Source organism: Microcebus murinus, chromosome 16 (genome assembly GCF_040939455.1).
Source record: "Microcebus murinus isolate Inina chromosome 16, M.murinus_Inina_mat1.0, whole genome shotgun sequence".
Taxonomy (NCBI): Eukaryota; Metazoa; Chordata; class Mammalia; order Primates; family Cheirogaleidae; genus Microcebus; species Microcebus murinus.
In genome coordinates, this window is record NC_134119.1 from 67,608,626 (window position 1) to 67,634,553 (window position 25,928).

Below are 25,928 nucleotides of genomic sequence, written 5' to 3' on the forward strand. Positions count from 1 at the left end.
TGTTTTTGTATGAACATAAGTTTTTAGGTCTTTTGGATAGCAGCTAAGAATGGCTTGTAGGGTTCTATGGTAAGTGAATGCTTAATTTCTTTAGCCACCAGCGGATGATCATGTCCTAATATGTTCTATCTTAATATCTCTTCTATCTTAAAAAAAAAAAAAACAACCAGCTTCCTTGACCCACTTTCCCTTCATGCTACAATCACCTCTCTCTGTGTCCTTTGTAGCAAAACTTCGCTGAAGACTTCTCTCCACCTTACCTCCCTATTGTCTTACCAAACTCAGTCCCTCTCTTCCTGCATCTTTTGGCAGAACTGGACACATTGAACACTACCACCTTCTTGACAAACATTCCTTCTGTGCCTTTCTTGACATCCCACTCTCCTGCTTTTCCTCTTACATTTGGAATTCTAATGTTGGAGGGCCTTAGGACTCAGTCTTTGGACTTCCTCCCTTCTCCTTCTTCTCTTGACTCCTAAGTGATTTCATTCAGCTGTATGGCTCCAAACACCATCTCAATTCCAATGACTCCCAGGCTTCCAACCCCAAACTCTTCTGTGACTGCCAGACTCATAAATTCCAATTTGCAACTTCACATCTCCACTTGAATATCTACCAGGCATCTTTGACATATCCAAAGCCAGAGCTCCTTCCCAATAATCCGACTCTTTGTCAAGTCTTCCTTCTCTGAATCAACAGCTCCATCAATCACCCAGTTGCTCTGTCGTCAAATCTAGGAGTGAGGATTATTATTATTTGGAGACAGGGTCTGGCCCTGTTGACAAGACTGGAGTGCAGTGGCATGATCACAGCTCACTGCAATTTAGAACTCCTGGGCTAAAGCGATCCTCCCATCTTATCCTCCTGAGTAGCTAGGATTATGGGCACATGCCACCACACCCTGCTAATTTATCTATTTTTTGGTAGAGATGAGGTCTCACTATGTTGCCCAGGCTGGTCTCAAACTCAAGGGATCCTCCAGCTTTGGCCTCCCAAAGTGCTGGGATGCCAAGTGTGAGCCACTGTGTCCAGCCAGGATTATTATTATTATTATTATTTTTAATTTATTTATTTATTTATTTATATTTGAGACAGAGTCTCACTTTTGTTGCCCAGGCTAGAGTGAGTGCCATGGCGTCAGCCTAGCTCACAGCAACCTCAAACTCCTGGGCTCAAGCGATCCTCCTGCCTCAGCCTCCCGAGTAGCTGGGACTACAGGCACGCGCCACCATGCCCGGCTAATTTTTTGTATATATACTTTTAGTTGGTCAATTAATTTCTTTCTAGTTTTAGTAGAGATGGGGTCTCGCTCAGGCTGGTTTCAAACTCCTGACCTCGAGCAATCCGCCCGCCTCGGCCTCCCAGAGTGCTAGGATTACAGGCGTGAGCCACCAAGCCCAGCCAGCCAGGATTATTAATGGAAGATTAGCTTCATCTTAAAATTTAAGCTGGGTGCAGTGGCTCACACCTGTCATTTCAGCATTATAGGAGGCTGAGGTGAGGGAGGATCACTTAGACCTGGAGTTTGAGACCAGGCTGAGCAATATAGCAAGACTTTGTCTCTACAAAAAAAACAAACAAAAAAAAATGGCCGGGTGCGGTGGCTCACGCCTGTAATCCTAGCACTCTGGGAGGCCGAGGCGGGCGGATTGCTCAAGGTCAGGAGTTCAAAACCAGCCTGAGCGAGACCCCGTCTCTACCATAAAAATAGAAATTAATTGGCCAACTAATATATATAATATAAAAATCAGCCGGGCATGGTGGCTCGTGCCTGTAGTCCCAGCTACTCGGGAGGCTGAGGCAGGAGGATCGCTTGAGCCCAGGAGTTTGAGGTTGCTGTGAGCTAGGATGACACCACGGCACTCACTCTAGCCTGGGCAACAAAGCGAGACTCTGTCTCAAAAAAAAAAAACAGGAAAATCAGACAGATGTGGTGGCACACACCTGTAGTCTCAGCTACTGAGTAGGCTGAGGCGGGAGAATCACTTGAGCCCAGGAGTTTGAGGTGGCAGTGAGCTGTGATCTCACCACTGCACTCTAGCCTAGGCAGCAGAGCAAGACCCTATTTCAAAAAAATATTCCTTTTCTTTAAACTTATCATTTTGAAGTAGTTTCAGACTTACAGAAAAGTTGCAAAAAAAAAAAAAAAAAAAGTAGAGTTCCCATATATCCTTCACCCAACTTCCAGCAATTTCAACCACAGTATAATTATTTAAGCCAGGAAATTGACATTGGTATGATACTAGTAACTAAACTACAGACCTTATTTGAATCTCACCAGTTTTCCACTAATATTTTTTCTCTGGTTCAGAATCCAGTCCAAGATCCCACATTATATTCAGTTGTCTCCTTTTTTTTTTGAGACAGTCTCACTTCTGTTGCCTGGGCTAGAGTGCTGTGGCATCAGCTTTAGCTCACAGCAACCTCAAACTCCTGGGCTCAAGCGATCCTGCTTCAGCCTCCCGAGTAGCTGGGACTACAGGCGTGCGCCACCATGCCCAGCTAATTTATATATATATATTTTTTTAGTTAGCCAATTAATTTCTTCCTATTTATAGTAGAGACAGGGGTCTCGCTATTGCTCAGGCTGGTCTCGAACTCCTGACCTTGAGCGATCATCCAGCCTCGGCCTCCTAGAGTGCTAGGATTATAGGCCTGAGCCACCGTGCCCAGCCACAGTTGTCTCCTTAATCTTCTCTAGGAGTTATATGTAACTTTCTTCTTTCCTATACACTCTAATTTTATTCCTACAGAACTTGAACAAGTGAGCTCTATCTTCAAAATATATCCCTAATCTGACCATTCCTTACCATTTCACTGCTTCCATTTTAGTCCAAGGCATCATCGCTTCCCTGGAACTTGTAGCTTCCTAACCATCTCTTGTTTCCCCTTCAGCCCCTTCCATTAATTTTTTTCTGATCATAGCCATTAAAATGATCATTGAAAAATGTACATCAGGGGCCGGGCGTGGTGGCTCACGCCTGTAATCCTAGCTCTCTGGGAGGCTGAGGTGGGCGGATTGCTCGAGGTCAGGAGTTTGAAACCAGCCTGAGCAAGAGTGAGACCCCATCTCTACTAAAAATAGAAAGAAATTAATTGGCCAACTAATATATATAGAAAAAATTAGCCGGGCATGGTGGCGCATGCCTGTAGACCCAGCTACTCGGGAGGCTGAGGCAGGAGGATTGCTTGAGCCCAGAAGATTGAGGTTGCTGTGAGCTAGGCTGATGCCACGGCACTCACTCTAGCCTGGGCAACAAAGTGAGACTCTGTCTCAAAAAAAAAAAAAAAAAAAAAAAAAAAAGTGGTGTGGTGTGTGTATGTGGGTCTGTGGGTCTTTTCTTTTCTTTTTTGAGACAGTGTCTTGCTGTGTTGCCTGCGCTATAGTGCAGTGGCATCATCATAACTCACAGCAACCTCAAACTCCAGGGTTCAAGTGATTCTCCTCTCTCAGCCTCCCGGGTAGCTGAGATTACATGCGTGTGGCACCACACTCAACTAAATTTCTTAAAAATATTTTGTAGAGGGGGGGAATGGGCATTTATTGAAACCTTAAAATCTTTAACCCCATAATATACCAAAATAAAAAAAAAATATTTTGTAGGCCAAGCATGGTGACTCATGCCTGTAATCCTAGCTCTCTGGGAGGCCGAGGTGGGAGGATTGCTCAAGGTCAGGAGTTCGAAACCAGCCTGAGCAAGAGTGAGACCCCATCTCTACTAAAAATACAAAGAAATTAATTGGCCAACTAAAAATATATAGAAAAAATTAGCCAGGCATGGTGGCGCATGCCTGTAGTCCCAGCTACTCGGGAGGCTGAGGCAGGAGGATCGCTTGAGCCCAGGTGTCTGAAGTTGTTGCGAGCTAGGCTGATGCCACAGCACTCTAGCCAGAGTGACAGAGTGAGACTCTGTCTCAAAAAAAAAAAAAAAGAAAGAAAAGAAAAAATACATTATTAAGGCAGGATTAGTTTTTTTGTTTTATAGAGGAGGTCTTGCTATATTACCCCATCTAAATTCCAACTCCTGGGTTCAACCTCTCCAGTAGCTAGGAGCTGGGACATCAGGTGTGCACCACCATGCCCAGCTTTGGGCAGGATTCAGTTTTATTTTATTTCAACTTTTTTTTTTTGAGACAGAGTCTCACTGTGTTGCCCAGGCTAGAGTGCCATGGCATCAGCCTAGCTCACAGCAACCTCAAACTCCTGGGCTCAAGCAATCCTTCTGCCTCAGCCTCCGGAGTAGCTGGGACTACAGGCATGCACCACCATGCCTGGCTAATTTTTTCTATATATTTTTAGTTGACCAATTAGTTTTTTAGTAGAGACAGGGGTCTCGCTCTTGCTCAGGCTGGTTTCAAACTCCTGACCTTGAGTGATTCTCCCGCCTCGGCCTCCCAGAGTGCTAGGATTACAAGTGTGAGCCACTGAGCCCAGCCCCTAAACTTTTTATTTTGAAATAATTTTAGGCTTACATAAAAGCCCCAAAATAGCACATAGAGTTGTCATATACACAGTCAGATAAAGCAAAAGTGTCAAAATACTCTTAGAAGTATGTGCTTTTATATCATAGGTTTCCTGAAACAAGAAATTAGTAGTTTGAATTTTGCAATCATTTTTGTAGTTACTAGGAAACAGGTAATTGATTCTATCCAGAAACTTAAAAGTACAATATCTAACTCTTTGCAGGTCTACAGGACCCTAAGAAACATGGTTGCCAGCTCTCTGTTCTCATGGCCAACAACCTGAGAGTCCCAGCCCAGGGCCTTTGCGCTCGGTGTTAACCCTGCCTAGACCTCCTGGCTATCCCGCCTTTGTTCAAATGTTACTTTTTCATAGGAGCCTTCTATTATTACCCTTTAAAAATAGCCTCGCTTTCATTTCCTATTCCCTTATTCTGCCTTATTTTTCTTCATTATCCTGGCTACTATGTGAAATTATATTTAATCATTTAAATACCTTTGTTGTTTCCCACAGTACAATGTAAGCTCCAATAAGGAAAAGGCTTTGCTTTAATCATGTGCTGCAGCCTCAGAACCCAAAGAACGCCTAGCAAACACAAGATGCTAGATGAACAGTTTCGTTGTTGTTGTTGTCCACTGCCCAAGAAAGGAAGATATGATATACAGTTACTGGTTGAATAGATTAGACATAAACGCAATCACAGTATTCACTTAGGGACTCTTTGTCAGGCGGCGGCGAATTGTTATCACAGTACACTGCTACCACGCATGCGCGAAAGAGCCGTGTAGTGGGATAGGGAAAGGGGCGGAGCATCAATAAGAGTCTCGCGGACAGAAGCGGTTGGAGCCCAGAGCGAGGTGGAGGGGCGGCTGTGTGTGGAGAGCGCATGCGCTCTACGGGCGCCTGTCCGCGGCGGCAAAGGAGTTTAAGGCTATCAAAGGCTGGCTAGTGACCTCGCGCGTGCGCCGTGTCCGCGGCGGCGCCACTTCCTGATGTGTGGGTTGGGCTAGACTGGCATGGCGCATGCGCAGTGCGGGCGGCGGAGGGATTTGAGGCCGGGCTCCACCCCCTGCTTCCGTCGCGAGCCGAGGCCGCGCGGGTTCCTGAGCTGCGGCCTGGTGCGCGCGCTGTGAGGGCGACGGAGGCAGACAGACACGGACTCTACCCGAGTCGAAGCCGGAGGAGTCTTTGTTGTGAGGGGCCGCCGCAGCCGCCGCGAGCCTCCAGACCGACGCTAGGCCGAAGAGGGCGCCGCGCGGCGGGTGAGTGTGACTGAGCGGCCTTACGGGGTGCGGGGCCGCTACCCACAAGCCCCTGCGGTGGGCCTTAGTCCACTCACCCGCGGCAGGGTCCCCTTCCCACGTCCTCGCCAGAGCACCTTTCTGCACCGCGCACCCAGAGTTCTCTGGGCAGTCAAGCCCGCTTCCCACAGCCATCCCGGTCCCCCCTTCAGTTCCCTACCCACAGGCCCTTGCGGTACGTTGCCTTTTTTCTTATGTTGTCCTGGACCCTTACCCATAATTCCTTTCGTCCTTGGGGGCCCACATCTATTACCCACAAGCCCCTGGCTTGAAGGTTTGCTCTTTATGACTTTCCCTTTGCTAGGAGACTTTCCTCCCCGTTTCCCTGTGCCCTCCGTCTCATAATCTGTTTGCAAGGTACAGGACCACCAGTCACAGCTGCTCTGGGCCTCCCTTCTCAGGATCCTTGATTACTTTACGAACCCCCAGGGAACTTCTCAGCCCCACAGCTCCTGGCTTGGGATTCTGAGACTTCGTTACTCAGAAACCCTCTTCCAGTCTTTGTTTCCCTTACTGGCCTTTGTTTCAGTTCAGGCTCTAGCCTCACCCCCTCCCACCAAGATCTTGCTTTCTCATCCATATTTTCCCCTTTCTCTCGTGACGTAGAATCATTCTCTGCCTTTACAGAGCCAATTTTAATACTGAAACTTCTCTCCTGTTTCACTGTTTTTCTTTTGAGAGCCAAAGGGTAATAAGGGCTTCATCTCTACTGACCTACTCTAACATTAAAGTGTCCTGCTTCTGCTCTCAGACTTGGCAAGATGACCCAATTCCTGCCGCCCAATCTTCTGGCCCTCTTTGCCCCTCGTGACCCCATCCCATATCTGCCACCACTGGAGAAACTGCCACATGAAAAACACCACAATCAACCTTACTGTGGCATTGCGCCATACATCCGAGAGTTTGAGGTGAGTTCACTGAGCAGACTGGGAGTGGTTTGGGTTTGGGGGGCAGCTGGATTTAGGAATCCAGCCTCTGGCCATTTTCTAGCTGTGTGAGTTAGGCAGATGATGTCTTCTGATCTTCAGTTTCTCTGTCTTAAATGGGTTGATAGTATATCTCTTGTAGGGTTTTTGTGAAAATTCATTAAGTGGTTGAGAATTCAGACTCCTGAGTCAGGTAGTCATTGGCCCACTCCATTTATCAGCTATGTAACTTTGGGCAAGTGTTATATCCTCTGAATGCATTGGTTTTTTTTTTTATGTTTAGCAAGAGGGTAATGATAACACCTTTGTGATATTGAAAGAGAATTAAACGGCAAAGTGTATCAAAGGGTTTGGCACCAAAGCAGTCAGTAAATGTCAGCATTTGTTAATGTATTTACTGTTTTTATCGTTAATAGGATGGTGTTCATGAAGGATTGCCCCACATACTAGAGTGCTTAAGAGTTGGGGATTTATTTAATTTTTCTGTTTTTAGTAGTGGTGGGGTCTTGCTCTTGCTGGTCTCAAACTCCTGAGCTCAAATGATCCTCCCACCTCTGCCTCCCAAAGTGCTAGGATTACAGGTGTGAGCCACTGTGCCCGGCCAAGACTTGGGGGAATCATAGCTCTGCGCCTTTGGGATAAACATGAATAAATGGCTAGAAGTCATAAGAGGAACATTCTGGCATTGGGTGGGGGAGTGCAGCTGGAGATGGAGGGAGTTGCAAAGCAGCGTTAGTAGATAACAGGAAGGTGGATCTTTAGTGGGATTTGCCATCCTTGATGAACCGGCACTTAGGAAGTGTTATTAGCTAATTAAATTAATATAGTGGGTACAGGCCAGTGGTGCCGTTTGATGTCAGTCATGTGTGGTTCACTATTTAATCAGTGGCTGGTGAACTGCCCTGGCCATCAGAGGGTGTCCAGTTGTCAGCTTCAGAGCCCTGCACTGTGTCCTGCTGTTGCTTTGGGCCAGGTGTGCATAAGGGGTGGCCTTCCCATCACACCTCTCCTATCACATCCTCTGGCACTTTGTTCAGTGTAAATGATACTTAGAGCTGTGAGAAGCAGTGTGTTTCCTAAATAGGGAAGACAGGACCTTTGATGCTGTTTTCCAAAGCAAGGTGTCACCTGTGCCAGGGCTTTTCAACTGGTGAAGAACAAATGTTTCCAATATATTGCAGATTGATGCTTTTGATAAAAACGATAGAATTACTTTTGATTTCTCTTATAATTTGTTTTTAAAGAAGGATGTACAAAATAAAAGACCAAATTTTTATTATTAGGCTTAATGGAACATGAAACTATATTGTCAAATTGCTGTAGAAGTTTCTGAATACTTACTCCCAATTTTTGTGTTTATCTTGTCACAGACCAGGAATGGACCATGCTTTGGTCTGTGCCACTCCCCTGCTTCCACTGAGCTGTCCATGTTTGTTTGCTTATTTGAGTAGGTGCTGGTAGGGAGGCTGAAATGCTTATTTCCTTGGTGGGTGTCTCTTGCCGTTTCCCCCAGTCCTTCCCACCCTGTCATCCCTCTTCTTGTTCCTAGGACCCTCGAGATGCCCCTCCTCCAACTCGTGCAGAAACCAGGGAGGAACGTATGGAGAGGAAGGTATGTCATTTTTGCCTCCTAACCCCATGTCTGTTTTGCCACTTTCTCCAGTTTGTTCCCTGACATCAGGACATTTGCATTCAATTCTTCACCTCTTCTTTCTCCCAACAGAGACGGGAAAAGATTGAGCGGCGACAGCAGGAAGTAGAGACGGAGCTAAAAATGTGTAAGTCTCTTATTCCTCCTCTCACCTCTCTTTTCCCCCAAACCCTTTGTGTTTCTCTTCCCAGGTCCCATCCAGTACTCTACCCTTTCAGAGGCCTTTTTGGGGGATGGGGAGCAGGGTTGTTAGTTCACTTATTTAGCCCCTACCACTTGCCAAGTTCTGTATTTGGTTTAGTCTTTTAAGTAGGAGAGCATGGAGTAAAGATTGGCATGGAGACCCCTGGTACCTTGGGATCCCCCTGCAGGGGAGTGTACTTAAGGGGCACCCACAGCCCAGCTGGGTCTCCCCGGCTCAGGCAGTGAGGTACAGTCTAGTGAGTCAATCCTCATTCCACCCTTAGCTCCCTGATCCTTAGGCTGGGGATGTTCTATCCCCTCCTGGTACAGGAGGAATTGGGACATGAGACAGGTACATTGTAGCTATTAACCAAACTCACCAGAGGGTCAATCACTATTGGCCTTTTATTGTTACAGTGAAAAGTTCATACAGTGATACACGGCATAACAATGTATCGGTCATCAATAAGACACATATATGATGGTTTTGCTATAAGATCATAATATGGTGTTTTTACTGTTACCTTTTGTATGTTTAGATACACAAATACTTACCATTGTGACATAGTTTCCTATAACATTCAGTGCAGTAGCATGCTGTACAGGTTTGTAGGCTATGAGCAATAGGCTATATACCATGTAGCCAAGTGTGTAGCAAGCTCTACCATCATAGTACATGCTTTGGTGTTTGCACATCGATGAAATCACTGAATAACACATTTTTCAGAGCATAGCCCCATTGTTAAGTGAGGTACCACTGTAGTCAGAAGACTTGGGTTTTCCGTACACCTGTGAGCTTTGGTGGATCACTTTATCCAAACCCTGGAGTGGCTGATTTGCTTAGGGTGCTTAATCAAATGCATGCCAGGCATCTCGCTGGGAGCTCTCTGAGCACTGACTTTCACTATAGCAGCTGCCTTGGTGTCCTTTCTCAGATGCCTCAAAGGCATCTCAGACTCAGTGTCCAAACCACAATAGGGATTTTCCTTCCCCACCAACCTGGTCTCCTTTGAGTGTTTTCTTCTCTGGGATATGGGCATCCGACTACGCAAGTCATGACCCTTTTTTGCCCTTTACTCAACCTGTCCCTATTACTATAAGTGTCACAAATCTAACCCTTCTCTCTATGTCCACTACCGCTACCCTCGATGATATGGTTACAGTTTAATTAGTTTGCCTCCATCTTCCTCAGCCAAAGTCCACCTAGAGTCTGTCTTAAATACTTTTTTTTTTTTTTGAGACAAAGTTTCACTCTGTTTCCTAGGCTGGAGTGCCATGGCATTCGTCTAGCTCATTGCAACCTCAGAATCCTGGGCTCAGGCGATCCTCCTGCCTCAGCCTCCGAAGTAGCTGGACTACAGGCGTACGCCACCATGCCTTGCTAATTTTTTTTCTATTTTTAGTAGAGATGGGGGTCTCGCTCTTGCTCAGGCTGGTCTCAAACTCCTGAGCTCAAGTGATCCTCCCACTTTGTCTCAGAGTGCTAGGATTACAGGCATGAGCTACTGCACCTGGCCCATTAAGTACAATTCTGATTGTACTTCTGTGAAGAGCTTCATCTTATTTCCCACATGAAGACCAGAGTCCCTGCTCACCATTCCAGACTCACCTTGTACCAGATTCATAATGTGGGAAATTATACTGGACAAGCTTGTGATCCAGTTTCCTTAACAATTAAATGACAAAAGAAGGAGGGCAGGAAGGGGACCATATGGATAAAAACTCAAAACATGGCTGGTTTGGTGGCGTATACCTGTAATACAGCACTTTGAGAGTCCCAGGCAGGAGCATTGTTTTTGAGGCCAGGGGTTGGAGAGAGCTGTGATGACACCACTGCGCTTCAACCTGGGCAACACAGTGAGACCCTGTTTAAAAAACACCACCACCTAGCACTCTGGGAGGCTGAGGCGGGCAGATTGCTCGAGGTCAGGAGTTCGAAACCAGCCTGAGCAAGAGCGAGACCCTGTCTCTACTATAAATAGAAAGAAATTAATTGGGCAACTAATATATGTAGAAAAAATTAGCCAGGCATGGTGGCGCATGCCTGTAGTCCCAGCTATTCAGGAGGCTGAGGCAGGAGGATCGCTTGAGCCCAGGAGTTTGAGGTTGCTGTGAACTAGGCTGATGCCATGGCACTCTAGCCTGGGCAACAAAGTGAGACTCTGTCTCAAAAAAAAGAAAAAGATCAACCAAATGGTATGTGTGGAACTTTTTGGATCTTGATTTAAAGAGTTAATTATAAAAAATGATTTTTCAAAACAGTTCCAATTAAGAAATATTGGACACTGGATCATAGATGAGGTTAAGGAATTAATAATGTTAACGTTTTAAAGATTTTATAATGGTACTGTGGTTTTGATTTTTTTTTTTTTAAGTCTTTATTAGAGACCAAAATGATGTGATGTCTAGGGTTTGCTGTCACATAATCCAGTGGGGATGGAGGAGGGCAGAGATGAAATGCATTTGTCATATGCTGATAACTGAAGCTGGCTCACAGGAATTCATTCTGCTGTTGTCTACTTCCATTAAAAGTATTTGAACTTCTCCATAATAGAAAAAGAAAAGGATGGATCAAGTTCAGTAGGGTATCTGTGTCCCTTCTTACAGAAGCTTGCTGTATGTACCCCATCACAATTAACAGCTACCATTCAAGGGGACCTTGCCCCCTTTCTGAGCACTTGATGTACTTATCACAGCTTATTGACTTGCCACAGCTTCCAAGTGCAGCGGGAGTGGTTACTACCATTTCTAAGATGAAAAAAATGGAGGCTTGTTGAGGCGAGCATGCTTACAGTGAGATGTTATCGCAGCCCTCTAAACCCTAATGAGGTTTCCCAGCTCCACAGCCCAGTTCCTTGGAGCCCCTGCTCTGGGTGGTACCTAGATAAGTCCTTTAAGCAAGGATTTCCTGAGGATAGGGTTGCCAGCACAGTGCACATGTACACTGACTGGTGGACCACTGACCAGCATTAGTTCCATGTTCGCCTTTTTCAGTTAATTAATGTGTTCTTCAGCTACTTGGGTACTGTTGATTTGGCTACACTTGCTTTCAACTGTAGTCACATTCATGGGCCCTTTGGGTAAGCAAGAACTACGGGGGACTTAGGATGTGGTGGGCCTGGGGTGGTTTCTCTTCTATCTGTTGGCACCTTCTGGCTGCCCTTCAGGAAGCTCAGCTCTCTTAATTGGCCTCCGTCCACTCCCCTAGGCAGCATTCATCGGTCCCACAGTAGTAGTCTTCCCACAGTACCTGTTATACCACCTACTGCCTGGTGTTTCAAGGTGTTTCCTGTTGCTGCTGTGACACCTTCAGGTCCTTGGTTAAATGTCACCATCTCAGTGAGGCCTTTCCTAACCTTCTATCTATTTATTTATTTATTTATTTTTTGAGACAGTCTCACTCTTTTGCCCGGGCTAGAGTGAGTGCCGTGGCGTCAGCCTCGCTCACAGCAACCTCATACTCCTGGGCTCAAGCCATCCTCCTGCCTCAGCCTCCCAAGTAGCTGGGACTACAGGCATGCGCCACCATGCCCGGCTAATTTTTTCTGTATATTTTTAGTTGGCCAGTTAATTCCTTTCTATTTTTGGTAGAGATGGGGTCTCACTCTTGCTCAGGCTGGTTTCAAACTCCTGACCTTAAGCAATCCTCCCACCTCGGCCTCCCAGAGTGCTAGGATTACAGACGTGAGCCACCACGCCCGGCCTCTAACCTTCTCTTTAAAATCACCCTTCTCCCCCATCTCTCTCTCTCTCTCTCTCTCTCTCTCTCTCTCTCTCTCTCTCTCTCTCTCTCTCTCTCTCTCTCTCTCTCTCTCACTCTCTCTCTCACTCTCTCTCTCACTCTCTCTCTCACTCTCTCACTCTCACTCTCACTCTCAGACAGAGTCATATTCTGTTGCCCAGGCTAGAGTGCTGCGGCGTCGGCCTTGCAACCCCAGACTCTCCTGGGTCCTTATGACTTTGTGTAGAGATGAATGTTTCTGAAAAAGATTAAAAAAAAAAAAAAACTCCTGGGTTCAAGCAACCCTTCTGCTTTAGCCTCCTGAGTAGCTGGGACTACAGGCATGCGCCACCATGCCTTGCTAATTTTTTCTGTATATTTTTAGTTGGCCAATTAATTTTTTTGTATTTTTAGTAGAGACGGGGTCTTGCTCTTGCTCAGGCTGGTCTCCAACTCCTGACCTTGAGCGATCTTCCTGCCTTGGCTTCCAAGAGTGCTAGGATTACAGGTGTGAGCCACTGTCCCCGGCCTGTCCCCATCTCTCTCTCATCATCTAATGTAATTATATATGACCTCCTTATTTTCCCTCTCCAGTAGCATCTGAGCTCCATGAGGATAGGGACCAGTTTTGTCTTGTTTACTGCCAAATTCCCAACACCTATAACAGTACCAGGCACATACTAGGTGCTTAGTACTTGCCTGGCAAGTGAATGAGAGTGAGGCTGGGCACAGGGAAGGATGAGGTATGTATGGCAAGGAACTGGGATGTGACAGGAGAACACAAAGATGGAGTTGTCTTTTCAGTAATTTCCAGAGAGGTATTCCCTTAAGTTTGGGCTCAGGCTTCTGCTTTTTAAGAACTCCTCAAGTCATTTTGATCTTGGTTTATGCTTATAGCCAAACCCTCACAAAAAACAGATCTGAGACTGTTTCTCTGGCTTCTTGTAACTCCCACACTGTTTTCCTGAGAAAATAACCTCCAGGGATTTAGGGTGGAAACCTAGTAGTATGAATGCCAGGGCCGGGGAGGCAAAGCCTGCCTGAGCTTTCTGACATGGAATGACACGTCCCCTTTTCCATGCGTCGGGTTTTTGCTTCTTTTGCAAACTAATGATAGATACATTTCAGTGTCCAGTGCTGTGTCTGGGCCGTACATAGTATGTGCTCAATAAATTATCAGTTTTATTCCTTTTCTCATATTCTCCCAGAATGTGACAGGGCCTTCTGAGGATAACACTATACCCCAGAAGAAACACCTCCGCTGTGCAATAGGCAGAGTGCCTTTAGGGCCCTAGCTGGGGTCAGGGGCATTATGTGTGCTAGGGTCACCATATTTGGTGAAAGGATTTATTCCCAGTGGAACCACTTAACAGTATTGGTTTCTTTCTCTCTGTCTTTCTTCCTCTCTCCTCTCCTTTCCTTTCCTTTTCTTTTCAGACAAAATCTCTTTCTGTTGCCTGGGCTAGAGTGCCGTGGCATCAGCCTTGCTCACTGCAACCTCAAACTCCGGGCTCAAGCAATCCTCCTGCCTCACCCTCCCAAATAGCTGGGACTACAGGCATGCACCACCATGCCCAGCTAATTTTTTCTCTATATATTAGTTGGCCAATTAATTTCTCTTTATTTTTAGTGGAGATGGGGGTCTCGCTCTTGCTCAGGCTTGTCTTGAACTCCTGACCTTCAGCGATCCTCCCGCCTCAGCCTCCCAGAGTGCTAGGATTACAAGCATGAGCCACCACACTGGCCAGGGATTGATTTCTTTTTTTTTTTTTTTTTTTTTTTTGAGACAGAGTCTCACTTTTTGTTGCCCTGGCTAGAGTGAGTGCCGTCGCGTCAGCCTAGCTCACAGCAACCTCAAACTCCTGGGCTCAAGCGATCCTCCTGCCTCAGCCTCCCAAGTAGCTGGGACTACAGGCATGCACCACCATGCCCGGCTAATTTTTTGTATATATATTTTTAGTTGGTCAATTAATTTCTTTCTATTTTTAGTAGAGACGGGGTCTCGCTCAGGATGGTTTCGAACTCCCAACCTCGAGCAATCCGCCCGCCTCGGCCTCCCAGAGTGCTAGGATTACAGGCGTGAGCCACCGCGCCCGGCCGGATTGATTTCTTAATAGGATCCTCTCTTTGGAGATTGTTATTCCTCAGTGGCCATGTAGGACAATTATTTGCCTTACTGTAGCAATGCTGGAGTAAGAACCTGATCTAATGCTAATTAGCTCTTCTCATTTGCTCTAGCACCAGCCCTGGTTTCCTCCCAGAGGCCATGGGACATAGAGGAAAAAGCAGGGCTCGGATTCTCCTCTGTTGCTGCTCAATCCTAACCTTAGGGTTGTTTTCCTGTGGGCTGTACTTGCAGTCTGTGTCCATCGGGTGGCAGTGCAGCCCTGCCTAAGGGAGGGAACTCTGCACCAGGAGAGGCAGGTATCAGGCTGCATCTCTGGAGAGACCCAGTTGGGCTCAGTTACTGCACGGATCACCCTACACCTGGGAGGGATGGGGCCCTTAGGGTATGTATGTCTGAAATGGCACTTAGGCCTGCCACATCCTGTCAGCTTGAAGTCAGCCTTACCCCTTCCTCGCATCAGCCTGAATCATCATTTATCAGCCCCTCTGATAAAGGCCACTGTGCTTCAGAAAAACCAGGGTTCAGAGAGGGCTATGCCCAAGGTCACCAGCCATTTTCTTCTAGTTGGTGGCTTCCCTTAATTCCTTCTTTATCTTCTTGGTTTCTGCCCATCTGTTTGTTGTGTCGAGACCGTGGATGCTTCCTTCTTACATACTTTTTTCTTCTTGCACAGGGGACCCTCACAATGATCCCAATGCTCAGGGTGATGCCTTCAAGACTCTATTTGTGGCTAGAGTGGTGAGTCCCCAGCTCCCTTCTGGAACTCCAGGCTGCTGAGAGCCAGAATCTGGGAAAAAGGACCATAGGCTAGGTCCTGGGGAATGTTCCTAGGGCTTTGGGACACCTCCCTTCTCCCATTTAACTTCGTATCTGTCTTGTTGTAGAACTATGACACAACAGAATCCAAGCTCCGGAGAGAATTTGAGGTGTACGGACCCATCAAAAGAGTAAGTGGCTTGAGTCAGGTTTATTTGTATTGGGAGTGGGTGGAAGAGGGGGCTGTAGCCTGAAAGAAAGATCTCAGTCCTAAGGAAGCCTGATGTCATTTCGTGGCCTGTGTTTACATCCTCACTGCACTTCCATGCAGCAGACCTTGGGTAGCACAGAGGTAAAATTAGAAGTTACCGTCGCTGGTTGTTGATTTAGAGCAGGGTCAGCAAACTACAGATTTACTATTTGTAAAATAAGTCTTACTGGCACATAGCCAGGCAGGCTCGTTTGTTTACACGTCGTTTGTGGCTGCTGTCGCTATAAGGCAGGGTTGGGTAATTGGGACAGAGAGTATAGGGCCCTCAAAGCTAGAAATATCTACTCTTTGGCCCTTTACAACAAATGTATGATGGCTGTTGTTTTAGAGCAAGGCTTTATGTTTTACTGATATTTAATTTAAAAAGTCACTTAAGTGCTCTGTGCCTTATTTCCCCAATCTCTAATGTGGGCAGATGTGGGCCCTCGCTGGGCAGTAATGGGGGCTTGAGGTCATCCTGCACACAAACTGGGACTCCCAGTGCTGGGCACTGAGTGGGCTCATGCCTGCCTCTCCCTAGCTCCAGGCTCTCATAAGGATTGGTTCCCTGGTAATTTTTATTTTATTTATTTATTTATTTATTTTTTTGAGACAGTCTCCCTTTGTTGCCCAGGCTAGTGTGAGTGCCATGGCTCAATAAATTATCAGTTTTATTCCTTTTCCCATATTCTCCCAGAATGTGACAGGGCCTTCTGAGGGTAACACTATGCCTAACTCACAGCAACCTCAAACTCCTGGGCTCAAGCAATCCTTCTGTTTCAGCCTCCCGAGTAGCTGAGACTACAGGCATGTGCCACCATGCCTGGCTAATTTTTTCTATATATGTTAGTTGGCCAGTTAATTTCTTTTTATTTATAGTAGAGACGGGGTCTCGCTCTTGCTCAGGCTGGTTTCGAACTCCTGACCTTGAGCAATCCGCCTGCCTCGGCCTCCCAGAGTGCTAGGATTATAAGCGTGAGCCAGCACGCCCAGCCAGTCCCCTGGTATTTTTTTTTTTTTTTTTTTTTTTTGAGACAGAGTCTTGCTTTGTTGCCCAGGCTAGAGTGAGTGCCGTGGCGTCAGCCTAGCTCACAGCAACCTCAAACTCCTGGGCTCGAGCGATCCTTCTGTCTCAGCCTCCCGAGTAGCTGGGACTACAGGCATGCGCCACCATGCCCGGCTAATTTTTATATATATATATCAGTTGGCCAATTAGTTTCTTTCTATTTATAGTAGAGACGGGGTCTCACTCTTGCTCAGGCTGGTTTTGAACTCCTGACCTTGAGCAATCCGCCCGCCTCGGCCTCCCAGAGAGCTAGGATTACAGGCGTGAAGTCCCCTGGTATTGAAGGCCTGTGAGAGAGCCCTGACCCTGACCTTGATCCCACTTTGGGTCAGTTTCGAATCTCAGTTTGGTTTTGGGGGGCTATAGGGTCCCGGGGGTCAAGTCCTACAACTAGGTGAACTCAAGGTCACAACCATCTATGACGTGGGCTGCTCACTGGTAGTGATGTGAATGCAGAACTAACCATCCTTTGGGGAGCAGCTCAAATGCTGTCACCTCCCACAAGCGTTCCCTGGCTCATCCTGACCCCCTTTGTCCTAGCAGCCCTGCCTAGACCATCGTTCATAGTCCATTTCCCACATGATCTCAGAGGGTCTTTCTGACACCAAGAGCTGACTCCATGTTTGCTCACATCTCCCATGGCTCTAGGTATCAGGACAGAGGTCCAGTTGCTATGGTTTGGCCATCCAGGGCCCTTCCCCGAAACCTGTCTTGCATTCCTCCACCCATCCCATCCCATCCCATCCCCATGGTAGGACCCATCATTCTCTCACTCCTCCCTGGCGTTGCACATGCTAGGTGTGTCTGCATAGGCTCTTCTGTCTCTTTACCCTAGAACTCTCCTGCCCTGTTTCCCTACTTCCCTGTGTTTCCTCCCAACTGCATGGGCTGGCTACATTGGCCTTTAGCCTTCTCAGGTACTTATAGACCGTGCTTCTCAGCCTGGCGTCAGTTTGATGATCCTGGGACCCATTCACCTTTGTGGCCTCATCTCCTTAGGATCCCGTCATTGAAATATATTCAAGCCACCCAGCCTCCTACCCCCCTGCTTCTCCTAAGCCCATAGACCTTTGGTGTTACTACTCTTCCACTTGACAGGCTGACACCTCTCTATTCCCTTGTTCATCCCTGTTGTTTAGGTCTTGGCTTAAGTGTCATTTTCTCCAGGAAGCCACCTCTGTGCTCCTCTGTGCCCTTTGCTCCTGCCATTACAGCATAAGTCACTTGGAGTTCTTGAAGGACAGAGAGAGATTCTGAGGCATCTGTCACTGGCATCAGACAGCCCAGGGCTGTCCTATGTGATTGGTTGGGTGGTGTTTCCCTGTGGCAGAACTGACCTGCCCCTCGCCCACCCCGCAGATACACATGGTCTACAGTAAGCGGTCAGGAAAGCCCCGAGGCTATGCCTTCATCGAGTATGAACACGAGCGAGACATGCACTGTGAGTACCTCCCTCCTCAGCCCTTCCTTCTGGCCCTCTCTCACTTCTCTGCTGCCCCAGCCCCTTCCCAGTCGTCTTGTCCCCTCCCCACCCTGCCACACCTGACATTAGCAATGTCTCTTCTCCTCCTCCCTCTGTTTCTGATATATCTTTTTTTTTTTTTATATACGTGTTTTTTAAAAAACAAAAACCAAATCCCCCACAACGTGTGTGTGTGTGTGAACCTGGGGAGGTAAGTGTCACACGTTGAACTTCAGGGGCAAGGAGGGAACTGGGTGGGGGCTGGGGTCAGCTGGAGGTGAGGGGACGGGTTGGATTTTTGGGGAACCTCTCCCCATTATTCCCCCCACCAGAACTGGGGGTCCCAGGTTGGAATGAGGACTGGCCTTTGTACCTTCCCCTCTTCCCCCCAGTAATATGGGGCTGGGCCACCCAACCCTCCACCTCCCCACCCCCAGCCCCCCACCCTGTTCTCAATGGGCAGTGGGGTGGTAGGTGTGTTCAGCGCCTGCCCCCACCGCTCCAAAGCCCCCTTTGAGGCTGTTGCGGCGTCCACATGGGCAGGGATGGGTGGGTGGGGGTGGGCAGGGCTGCGGCGTGTCCAGGGGCCGCCGTATTAATTGACTGTTCTTATTGTCACTGCAGCCACCACGCAGCTGGCTTGCAGCTGATGCTTACGCTCCCCTTACAACACCTCAGTGTATGGTTGGTATAAGGGTTTGTATCATGGGTAAGATCACTCAGCACCGCACACCAGCCCAGCTTAGCCAGGCAGCTCAGGAGCAGCGAGGCGTCCCTACTCCCACCCCAGTTGCCCCCTCAGCCTCCCTGCACCCACAGCCCTTTCCTTGTTTGGGTGCCCTTTGTCCCTCCTGCCCCCATCCATATGCTCTCCGAGAATCTTGCTGATCCTAGGAGGGGAAGGATGAACCCCTGTGGGAAAGGCAGCCAGCCTCTCCACTGGGCTCCACCCAACCCCCTGCCTATGTGGCTTCATGACGTCAGCGGCAAGGTGGCGGGAACACTGAAGATTTGGGTGCAGTAGGGCCAGGGCTCCATGTGGAACCTTTTAGCCCTTCTCTCCTTGCCTCCCATCCCTTCTGTGGGGCTGTCACTGTGAATCTTTTTGGAGATTCTTTTTTGGTTGCTAGTTTCGGGGTGCTCTGCCCCCTTCCTGTCTTCCTTACCATGGTTGAGGCCTCCTGAGGGGCTGGCTGTGGTGCCCAGCCACTCTCAAGAGGTGGTCAGGAGCTCCCCAAAGTGCATGGGACTGGGGCTGGGGTGTGGGCGGGATCAAGGGGCAGGCTGCAAACAGCTGAAGGTGTAGTAGGTTCTACTGTCTAGAGACTTAAGAGAGGGAGAGAGAGAGAGAAGCCTAGACATACACAATCACACGTTTTCTTTGCTGTTCCTCCTGGGTTGGGCCTCTTTTGGGGTTTGGGACACCGAACCTGAGCAGGGTTCCTTTGCTTCACTGTGATCCTGATCCTTAAATTCCTTCCCTGAATCCCCTCTGGGTTCAGGGGCCAAGCGGCCCCTCCTCCTCAGAGCCCAGCAGCAATCATCTCCTGGACCCCTGCGTGCCAGCCTTCGGGCTGACGCAGCTGGTGGGAGGGAGTGTGCAGTTGCAGGTGGAAACGTCACTCCAGGTCCTCAGTGGTGGCCCATGTGCCTAGCTTAGTGTGCCTTTATCGGGAATTGGTAAGGGTGGACAGTTTTCCTGAGGCCTCCTCAGCCTTCTTTTTAAATTGAAAAAAAAAAATAGTCCCGAGGTTTTCTAGCTCCCAGATTTGGTGTTAATCTTTATCTCCCCCTTTTTAAGGCCTCCATGAGGCTGCTTTGGTGTCCACCACTTCCTCTGCCTGTCTCCAGCTGGTGCAGGAGATGTGGCTCCTCTCCCTTGTGGCTCCCTAGAACCCCCACCTGCCCTTCCTGTAGCTTTAGCTGACCCCATGGTGGTGGGGGTGGGGTCTGTGCGCGTGCTCAGGTAAGCTTGGGGGCTCCAGGTAAGCGGTCCCGTGTCCCCCCCCGGGAAGCCCGCCTCCTCGCCAGGCCCCCAGGAGTTGCCGAGCCCCCCCCATCCCGCTCGGTTTGGACACCCGCAAGGCCGGCATCGGTAAATGGCACCTTTTTCTCTTCCTCTGGTTGTTATTTGGGGGGGAGCGGGCTGGGGCGGGGCGTGGTTGGTTGAGGACAGCCCCCTAGGCCAGGGCTGGGGGTGGGGACAGGGACTTTTTGGCCTTCCCGACAGCCCTGTGTGATTACAGGCCAGGGCATCAGGCCTGCCCTTCGCTGTGTCCTGCCCGAGAGCAGCAGTGAGCCTCTCCCCTCGTCTCCTCCTCTACTCCTCACCCTTCTGTGACAGGCACAGGCTGGGTGGACTCCAGTGCGTGTGGAGCTGGGGATGTGGAGGATGAGATGGGGCGGGGCTGGGTGGGTGGGTGGCAGGGTCAGTCATCTCAGGTAAGGCAGGGATTTTCAGTAGCACCGCACGTCTCCCTTTGCCTCCCTCCATTTTCCCTCTCCCCCTTGCGGCGGGGCCCCTCCAGGCCCTGTGGGAGCACATAACCCGCCTTTCTGCTCCCTTCCATTTCCTGAAGATTTCTCCCACCCCTTCTGGTTCATTTTCTGTTCTGATGTCTGTTACCCCCACACTCTCCCTCCCCCAAAAAACAGAAAAAGAAAACCGGTGTGAACTGGGGTGCGGAGCGGCCCAGCCGGCCTCCTGCCCCAGCATGATGTTTTAGGGTGCATGCTTGGGGTTGTGGAGGAGCCCCCTCCCCCACAGCAGAGTCCAGCATTGAGTTAACCTCCAGTTTCTTTGCAGCAACTTTGGCCACCCTGGCAAGAGGGGGCTGCTCCGTCGTCTGGGAGTAGGAAAGGCCTGAGGGCCTGGGGGAGGTTGGCTGGGGGTGGCTGTCTTGCCCCCCTACTGGAGGTTGGGGGTGCTGCGAAGGAAGCCGGGACTGAGATGGAGCAGGCCCCTCGCCGGTTTGGGAGAGGGCTGGTCTGCCTGTCAGTTGCCTGGCTGTCTGGTGGGTGTGTGTGTGTGTGAGTGCAATGACGGGGACACATGGGGTGGGGATGCTACAGACCTGGGCCTGTCCTGACTAGAGGACCCTCTGGGGACTCCTCTCCCCTTCCCCCCTCCCCACATCTGTTACAGCCGCTTACAAGCACGCAGACGGCAAGAAGATTGATGGCAGAAGGGTCCTTGTGGATGTGGAGAGGGGCCGAACCGTGAAGGGCTGGAGGCCCCGGCGGCTAGGTGAGCACATCCTGCCCACACTGGGCTCTTAGGGGCCCTGGGCCTGGTGGCCTTGTTTTCCCCTCTCTTTGCCACACCCTCTGCTGCTTTCTGTCTTCTTCTTGCCTCTTGCCAGTTCCTCTGCTCAGCTGTTGACATCCTCCCTCTGGCTCATCTCTCCTAGCTCATCTCTTTCATGGCCATCATATTTCTGATGCCCACTTGCCTTCTCATTCTGGGTTACTGATTAGGAGCAGCCAGGCCCCAGATGCTGGCTTGCGTACTTACTAGCTGGTCGACTTCCCCTCTGCCTGCCTCCTCTTCCTCATCTTGGACAGTGGGAATAACATCAGAGTTCACTGAGCTCAGTGCATCAGATACCCAGCTTTGCAATTGACGCACAGTGGGGCTTGTAAATGTTACTTCACTCACCTGCTTGTACTGTGCTCTTGCTCTTGTTTGTTTGTTCATTCATTCATTGAGCAAGTAACCCGTTTGAACACTAGCTGTGTGCCAGACTGCTTTCTAGTCAAAAGCAAGACAGGGGCAGCCTCTGGCCTTTGAGCCTCCTACTGAATAGTTCCCCTCACTGTCTGCCAGTTTACCGTCTCAGTCAAGGTCAGTATGGCTACAAGTTTCAGCAATACATTTGAGCTTCCAAAAAGGGGCCTCTTGGGCCTCAAGAGCACCTGGCAGCTGAAGTTGTCAAGAGCCGGATAGCCCATGTCTGACGTCCCTGTAGCTTATTTCTGCCTTGTTTGCCATCTCTGCAGATGGGTTCTCTTCTGTGCTTCCTTGCACTGGCCCAGTATAGCATGCCATGACTCCTTGCTGCATACCTAGTCCTGGATGAGTTCCTTCTGCATTTTGCAGAGGGCCCATCTCATTGGCTCAGTGTTGGGCCTGAACCTGGGGCTGAGGTCCTTTTATCCAGACATGCTTGTTGAAGACTGGATCTTACGAGGCTGAGTGACAGTTCTCAGAGTAGATCTTTCCTGGGCAGATGCCTAGGCAGTGTTAACCACCCTTAGCTCCTGTCCTGCTACCCAGCCCTCCCTTGCTCAGGCCCCACCTGTGCTAGTAGACCACACACTCGTCTGCTGAGTGCCTATGTTTAGTAGGTAACGTTCTTACCTTCCTCTGGTTTCTCTGGGGCGGAATGGGTTCTTGAGGCTCTGCTATTTCCTATTGGGGAGAGAGCCTAGAGTGTCAGAATCTTTCTAGAATCTCCTAGTTTGATTGACATTCAAACTTTGTTGGAGTTAACCAACATCTTGTCATAGTGCATATGCAGAAATACATATAACCTAAACAAAAGTTTTCTAAAACAGTCATAATATATCTATATGTGGCTATGGTTGTATTTTTTTTTTCCTTCTCTTTTTTTTTTGTAAAGGTAAGGTCTTGCTATGTTGCCTGGGCCAATCTTGACTCCTGCCTCAAAGGATAGGAGTATCCGGACTACAGGCTCAAGCCATTGCTCCTGGCTCCATAGTTGTATTCTGTATTCTGCTATTTTATTTTTTAATATGTTGGTTGCAGTCATAGCCAACTCATTGCTGGCTGGTGACCTGAAAATTGAAAACATTAATCTAGCTGTCCTGTACCTGTAACACTCCAGGTGCTTGGTCAGTTGCCTGCTATCTGTTTGAATGTCTCCCTAATATCCACACAGCATCTCCCCTACCCTGCCCACTGTCATGGTTAGACATCATTATGTTTTCCCCCTACCCCCGCCTTTAAATTGGGTCTCGCTCTGTTGCCCAGACAGGAGTACAGTGGCACAATCATATGAGCGTCAAATTTGTGGGCTCAAGTTATCCTCCTGCCTCAGCCTCCCAGGTAGCTGGGACTGCAGGTGCAAACCACCATGCCTGGCTAACTTTTTTTATTTTTTGTAGAGACGGGGTCTCGCTATTGCCCAGGCTGGTCTCGAACTCCTGGCCTCAAGCAGTCCTCCCTCCTCGGCCTCCCAAAGTGCTAGGATTGCAGGCGTGAACCACCACACCCGGTCAGAATTCATTTCTTATATGGAATTGAGCCCTGCCTCCCTCAGCTTTCTTCCAGGCAGTGTGGTATAGAGGAGGCAGGTTCAACCTGCAGGCAGACAGGAGTGACGAACAAGCGCTACACCATCCTTGCTGAGTCACCGTGGGCAAGTGACTTGATCTGAGTGTTTCCCCATCCGAGTGATGATGCTATCATCTGTTTCTCAGGGCTTTTCTTTTATGCACTTGACAAATACACATCCACCTTTATATGTCAGCTGCAGTGCCACGTGTTGGCCCTCATGGTGCGTGAGAGCCTGGTGGGAGAGGCAGGCAGCAGTCCACTCACACAGACAGACAGCTGGCCTCAGACTCGAGGTGAAGGAAGCATTTCTGAAACTGAGCATGCAGTGGAGGATGGCCTAGTCTGGCAGGTGGGGAAGGCTTCCTGAGGAAGTGATGTCTGGGCTAACACGAAAGTGGGGTCATTCCAGGGAGATCCCAGTGTGCGCAGATCCTGTGGCAGGAAGACGAGTGTGAGGAGCCTGGAAGAGGCTTACAGTGCCAGGAGTCCCTGCCATGGTTTGGAAGCTGGGTAGGGACTGCTCTTGCTGGCTCTTACAGCCAGTTGACAAGGAGTTTGGACTTCAGGTGGGCAAGGCCACCAAAGGCTTTTAAGCAGATCACATTTTCAGATCACTGGCGTTGGGTTTGTGTGAGGGCAAGGGTGACTCAAAGGGACGGTTTTGAGGCATCTGTGTAGTGAGCAGTATAAGATTATGACCTTTGGAGTCACACGTGGGTTCCAGTAATGGTTGTTTCCCAAGTAGCCCTCTGTGGGAGCCTTGTGCCTGTGAGACACGTTTGTCCTGTGACTAGAGTGCACGCAGGACCTGGCCCGGTGGACAGCAACGGCAGGGGCTTGCTTTCCTGCCTTTGCTTTTGGAGACCCCTCTCCTTTGATGCTGTCCCTGTGCAGACTGACTCTCTGTTCATCTGCCCTGCCCTAGGAGGTGGCCTCGGTGGTACCCGAAGAGGTGGAGCCGACGTGAACATCCGGCATTCAGGCCGCGATGATACGTCCCGCTACGATGAGAGGTGAGATTGGGCAAGCAGTTTCCTGGGATAGGGGTGGTCACGTGGGGGACCCCTGCCGCACACCTCTGCCCACCTCATCCAGGCCCGGCCCCTCCCCGCTTCCCCACAGGGACCGGGACCGGGACCGCGAGCGGGAGCGCAGAGAGCGGAGCCGGGAGCGAGACAAGGAACGGGAACGGCGACGCTCCCGCTCTCGGGACCGGCGGAGGCGCTCACGGAGTCGCGACAAGGAGGAACGGAGGCGCTCCAGAGAGCGGAGCAAAGACAAGGACCGAGAACGGAAGCGGCGAAGCAGCCGGAGCAGGGAGCGGGCCCGGCGGGAGCGCGAGCGCAAAGAGGAGCTGCGTGGCGGTGGTGGCGGCGGCGGCGGCGACATGGCGGAGCCCTCTGAGGCTGGTGATGCTCCCCCTGATGACGGTCCTCCTGGGGAGCTCGGTCCTGATGGCCCTGATGGTCCAGAGGAGAAGGGCCGGGATCGGGACCGGGAACGACGGCGGAGCCACAGGAGTGAGCGCGAGCGGCGCCGGGACCGTGACCGAGACCGGGATCGCGAGCACAAGCGGGGGGAGCGGGGCAGTGAGCGGGGCAGGGATGAGGCCCGAGGTGGGGGTGGCGGCGGCCAGGACAACGGGCTGGAGGGTCTGGGCAATGACGGCCGAGACATGTATATGGAGTCTGAGGGAGGCGACGGGTATCTTGCTCCAGAGAACGGGTATTTGATGGAGGCTGCACCAGAGTGAAGAGGTCCTCTCGCTTGATTTGTTTGGACGTGATCCCGCCTACCCTCCTGCTGTCATCCTCTCCCCCAACCTTGGCCACCTAAGTTTGCCCTCTGAGGGCAGGAGTTTCATTATTTGTTCTGGCCCCTTGTATTTCAAAATAAAATTAATTTCCTGTTGCTTGTGGGTGCCTTGGGTTCTTTTTCACTGCTGTGTCTTCCCGAGAAGATTGTTGCCTTTTTTCCCCTTTGAGACAGGGTCTCACTCTATTGCCAGGCTGGAGTGCAGTGGTGTGTGTGATCATAGCTCATTTGCAGCCTTGGTCTCCTGGGCTCAAGCGATACTCCCTGCCTCAGCCTCCCAAGTAGCTGGGGCTATAGGACCCAGTAAGTGTCGGCTAACTAGCTAAAAAGCTAATTTTTAAATTTTTTGTAGAGACAGGGTCTGGCTGTATTACTCAGGCTGGTCTAAAACTCCTGGCCTCAAGCGATCCTCCCACCTTGGCCTCCCAAAGTCCTGACAGTTGGTGACACCCGGCTGTCACCTGACTTGATGACCCTACTTTGTTCTTCAGGGCATGCCTAGAGTTTGAGCTTTAGGACCTAAGGCTGAGGCTCTCTGCCCAGTATACCAGAGCTGTTTAAGATTGTGGTAAGAAAACCCTCTAAGTGTCTTGCATCCTGTGCTTTTATCCTCCTCTTTTTAAACCTCTTCCACACGTTCCTTGGGGCTATTCGTACCCCCACCTATCTTGGTGGAGGAATGTATTGTAGAAGAGGACCAGATTACTTAGGAAACAGCAAGTTTGAGTGTATACAAGGGAAGCTGATACCTGTGTAGGGGAGCGGGACACAGGAAATGTAGGTTGTGCAGCTTGTGGGGAGCAATGGGCAGAGCAGGAAGGCTAGGCAGGCCTGGGGCGGGGGAGGCTTCCCATTGCTTTGTGGCAGACGCTTTCACTTAATACTAGTGACAGTAGAGGAATAACCAG

At 49.7% G+C, this 25,928-nt stretch overlaps 1 protein-coding gene across 4 annotated transcripts; it reads left to right on the forward strand.

Moving 5' to 3' along the window:
• The first annotated feature begins 5,510 nt into the window (after window positions 1–5,510).
• Window positions 5,511–25,116, forward strand: SNRNP70 (small nuclear ribonucleoprotein U1 subunit 70). 4 transcript variants are annotated; one of them, XM_012754397.2, is made up of 10 exons: window positions 5,511–5,724; window positions 6,515–6,671; window positions 8,239–8,301; window positions 8,413–8,467; window positions 15,046–15,110; window positions 15,257–15,319; window positions 17,804–17,885; window positions 21,052–21,153; window positions 24,131–24,218; window positions 24,301–25,116. In XM_012754397.2, exons 2-10 carry the CDS (start codon window positions 6,525–6,527, stop codon window positions 24,956–24,958), a joined length of 1,323 nt encoding a protein of 440 aa, XP_012609851.2. In that variant the 5' UTR covers window positions 5,511–5,724; window positions 6,515–6,524; the 3' UTR covers window positions 24,959–25,116. The 4 variants fall into 4 exon arrangements, with proteins under 4 accessions (XP_012609851.2, XP_012609853.2, XP_075849327.1 ...); XM_012754399.2 differs by having other exon boundaries at window positions 24,328–25,116; XM_075993212.1 differs by having other exon boundaries at window positions 5,712–5,728.
• Window positions 25,117–25,928: the final 812 nt, after the last annotated feature.

Bases quoted from the DNA above. Each gene is read 5' to 3' on its own strand.
- SNRNP70 (XM_012754397.2), top strand. From the start codon at position 6,525: ATGACCCAATTCCTGCCGCCCAATCTTCTGGCCCTCTTTGCCCCTCGT. The intron at 8,468-15,045 runs GTAAGTCTCTTA...CTTCTTGCACAG, and splicing joins AGAGACGGAGCTAAAAATGT to GGGACCCTCACAATGATCCC. The intron at 15,111-15,256 runs GTGAGTCCCCAG...GTCTTGTTGTAG, and splicing joins CTCTATTTGTGGCTAGAGTG to AACTATGACACAACAGAATC.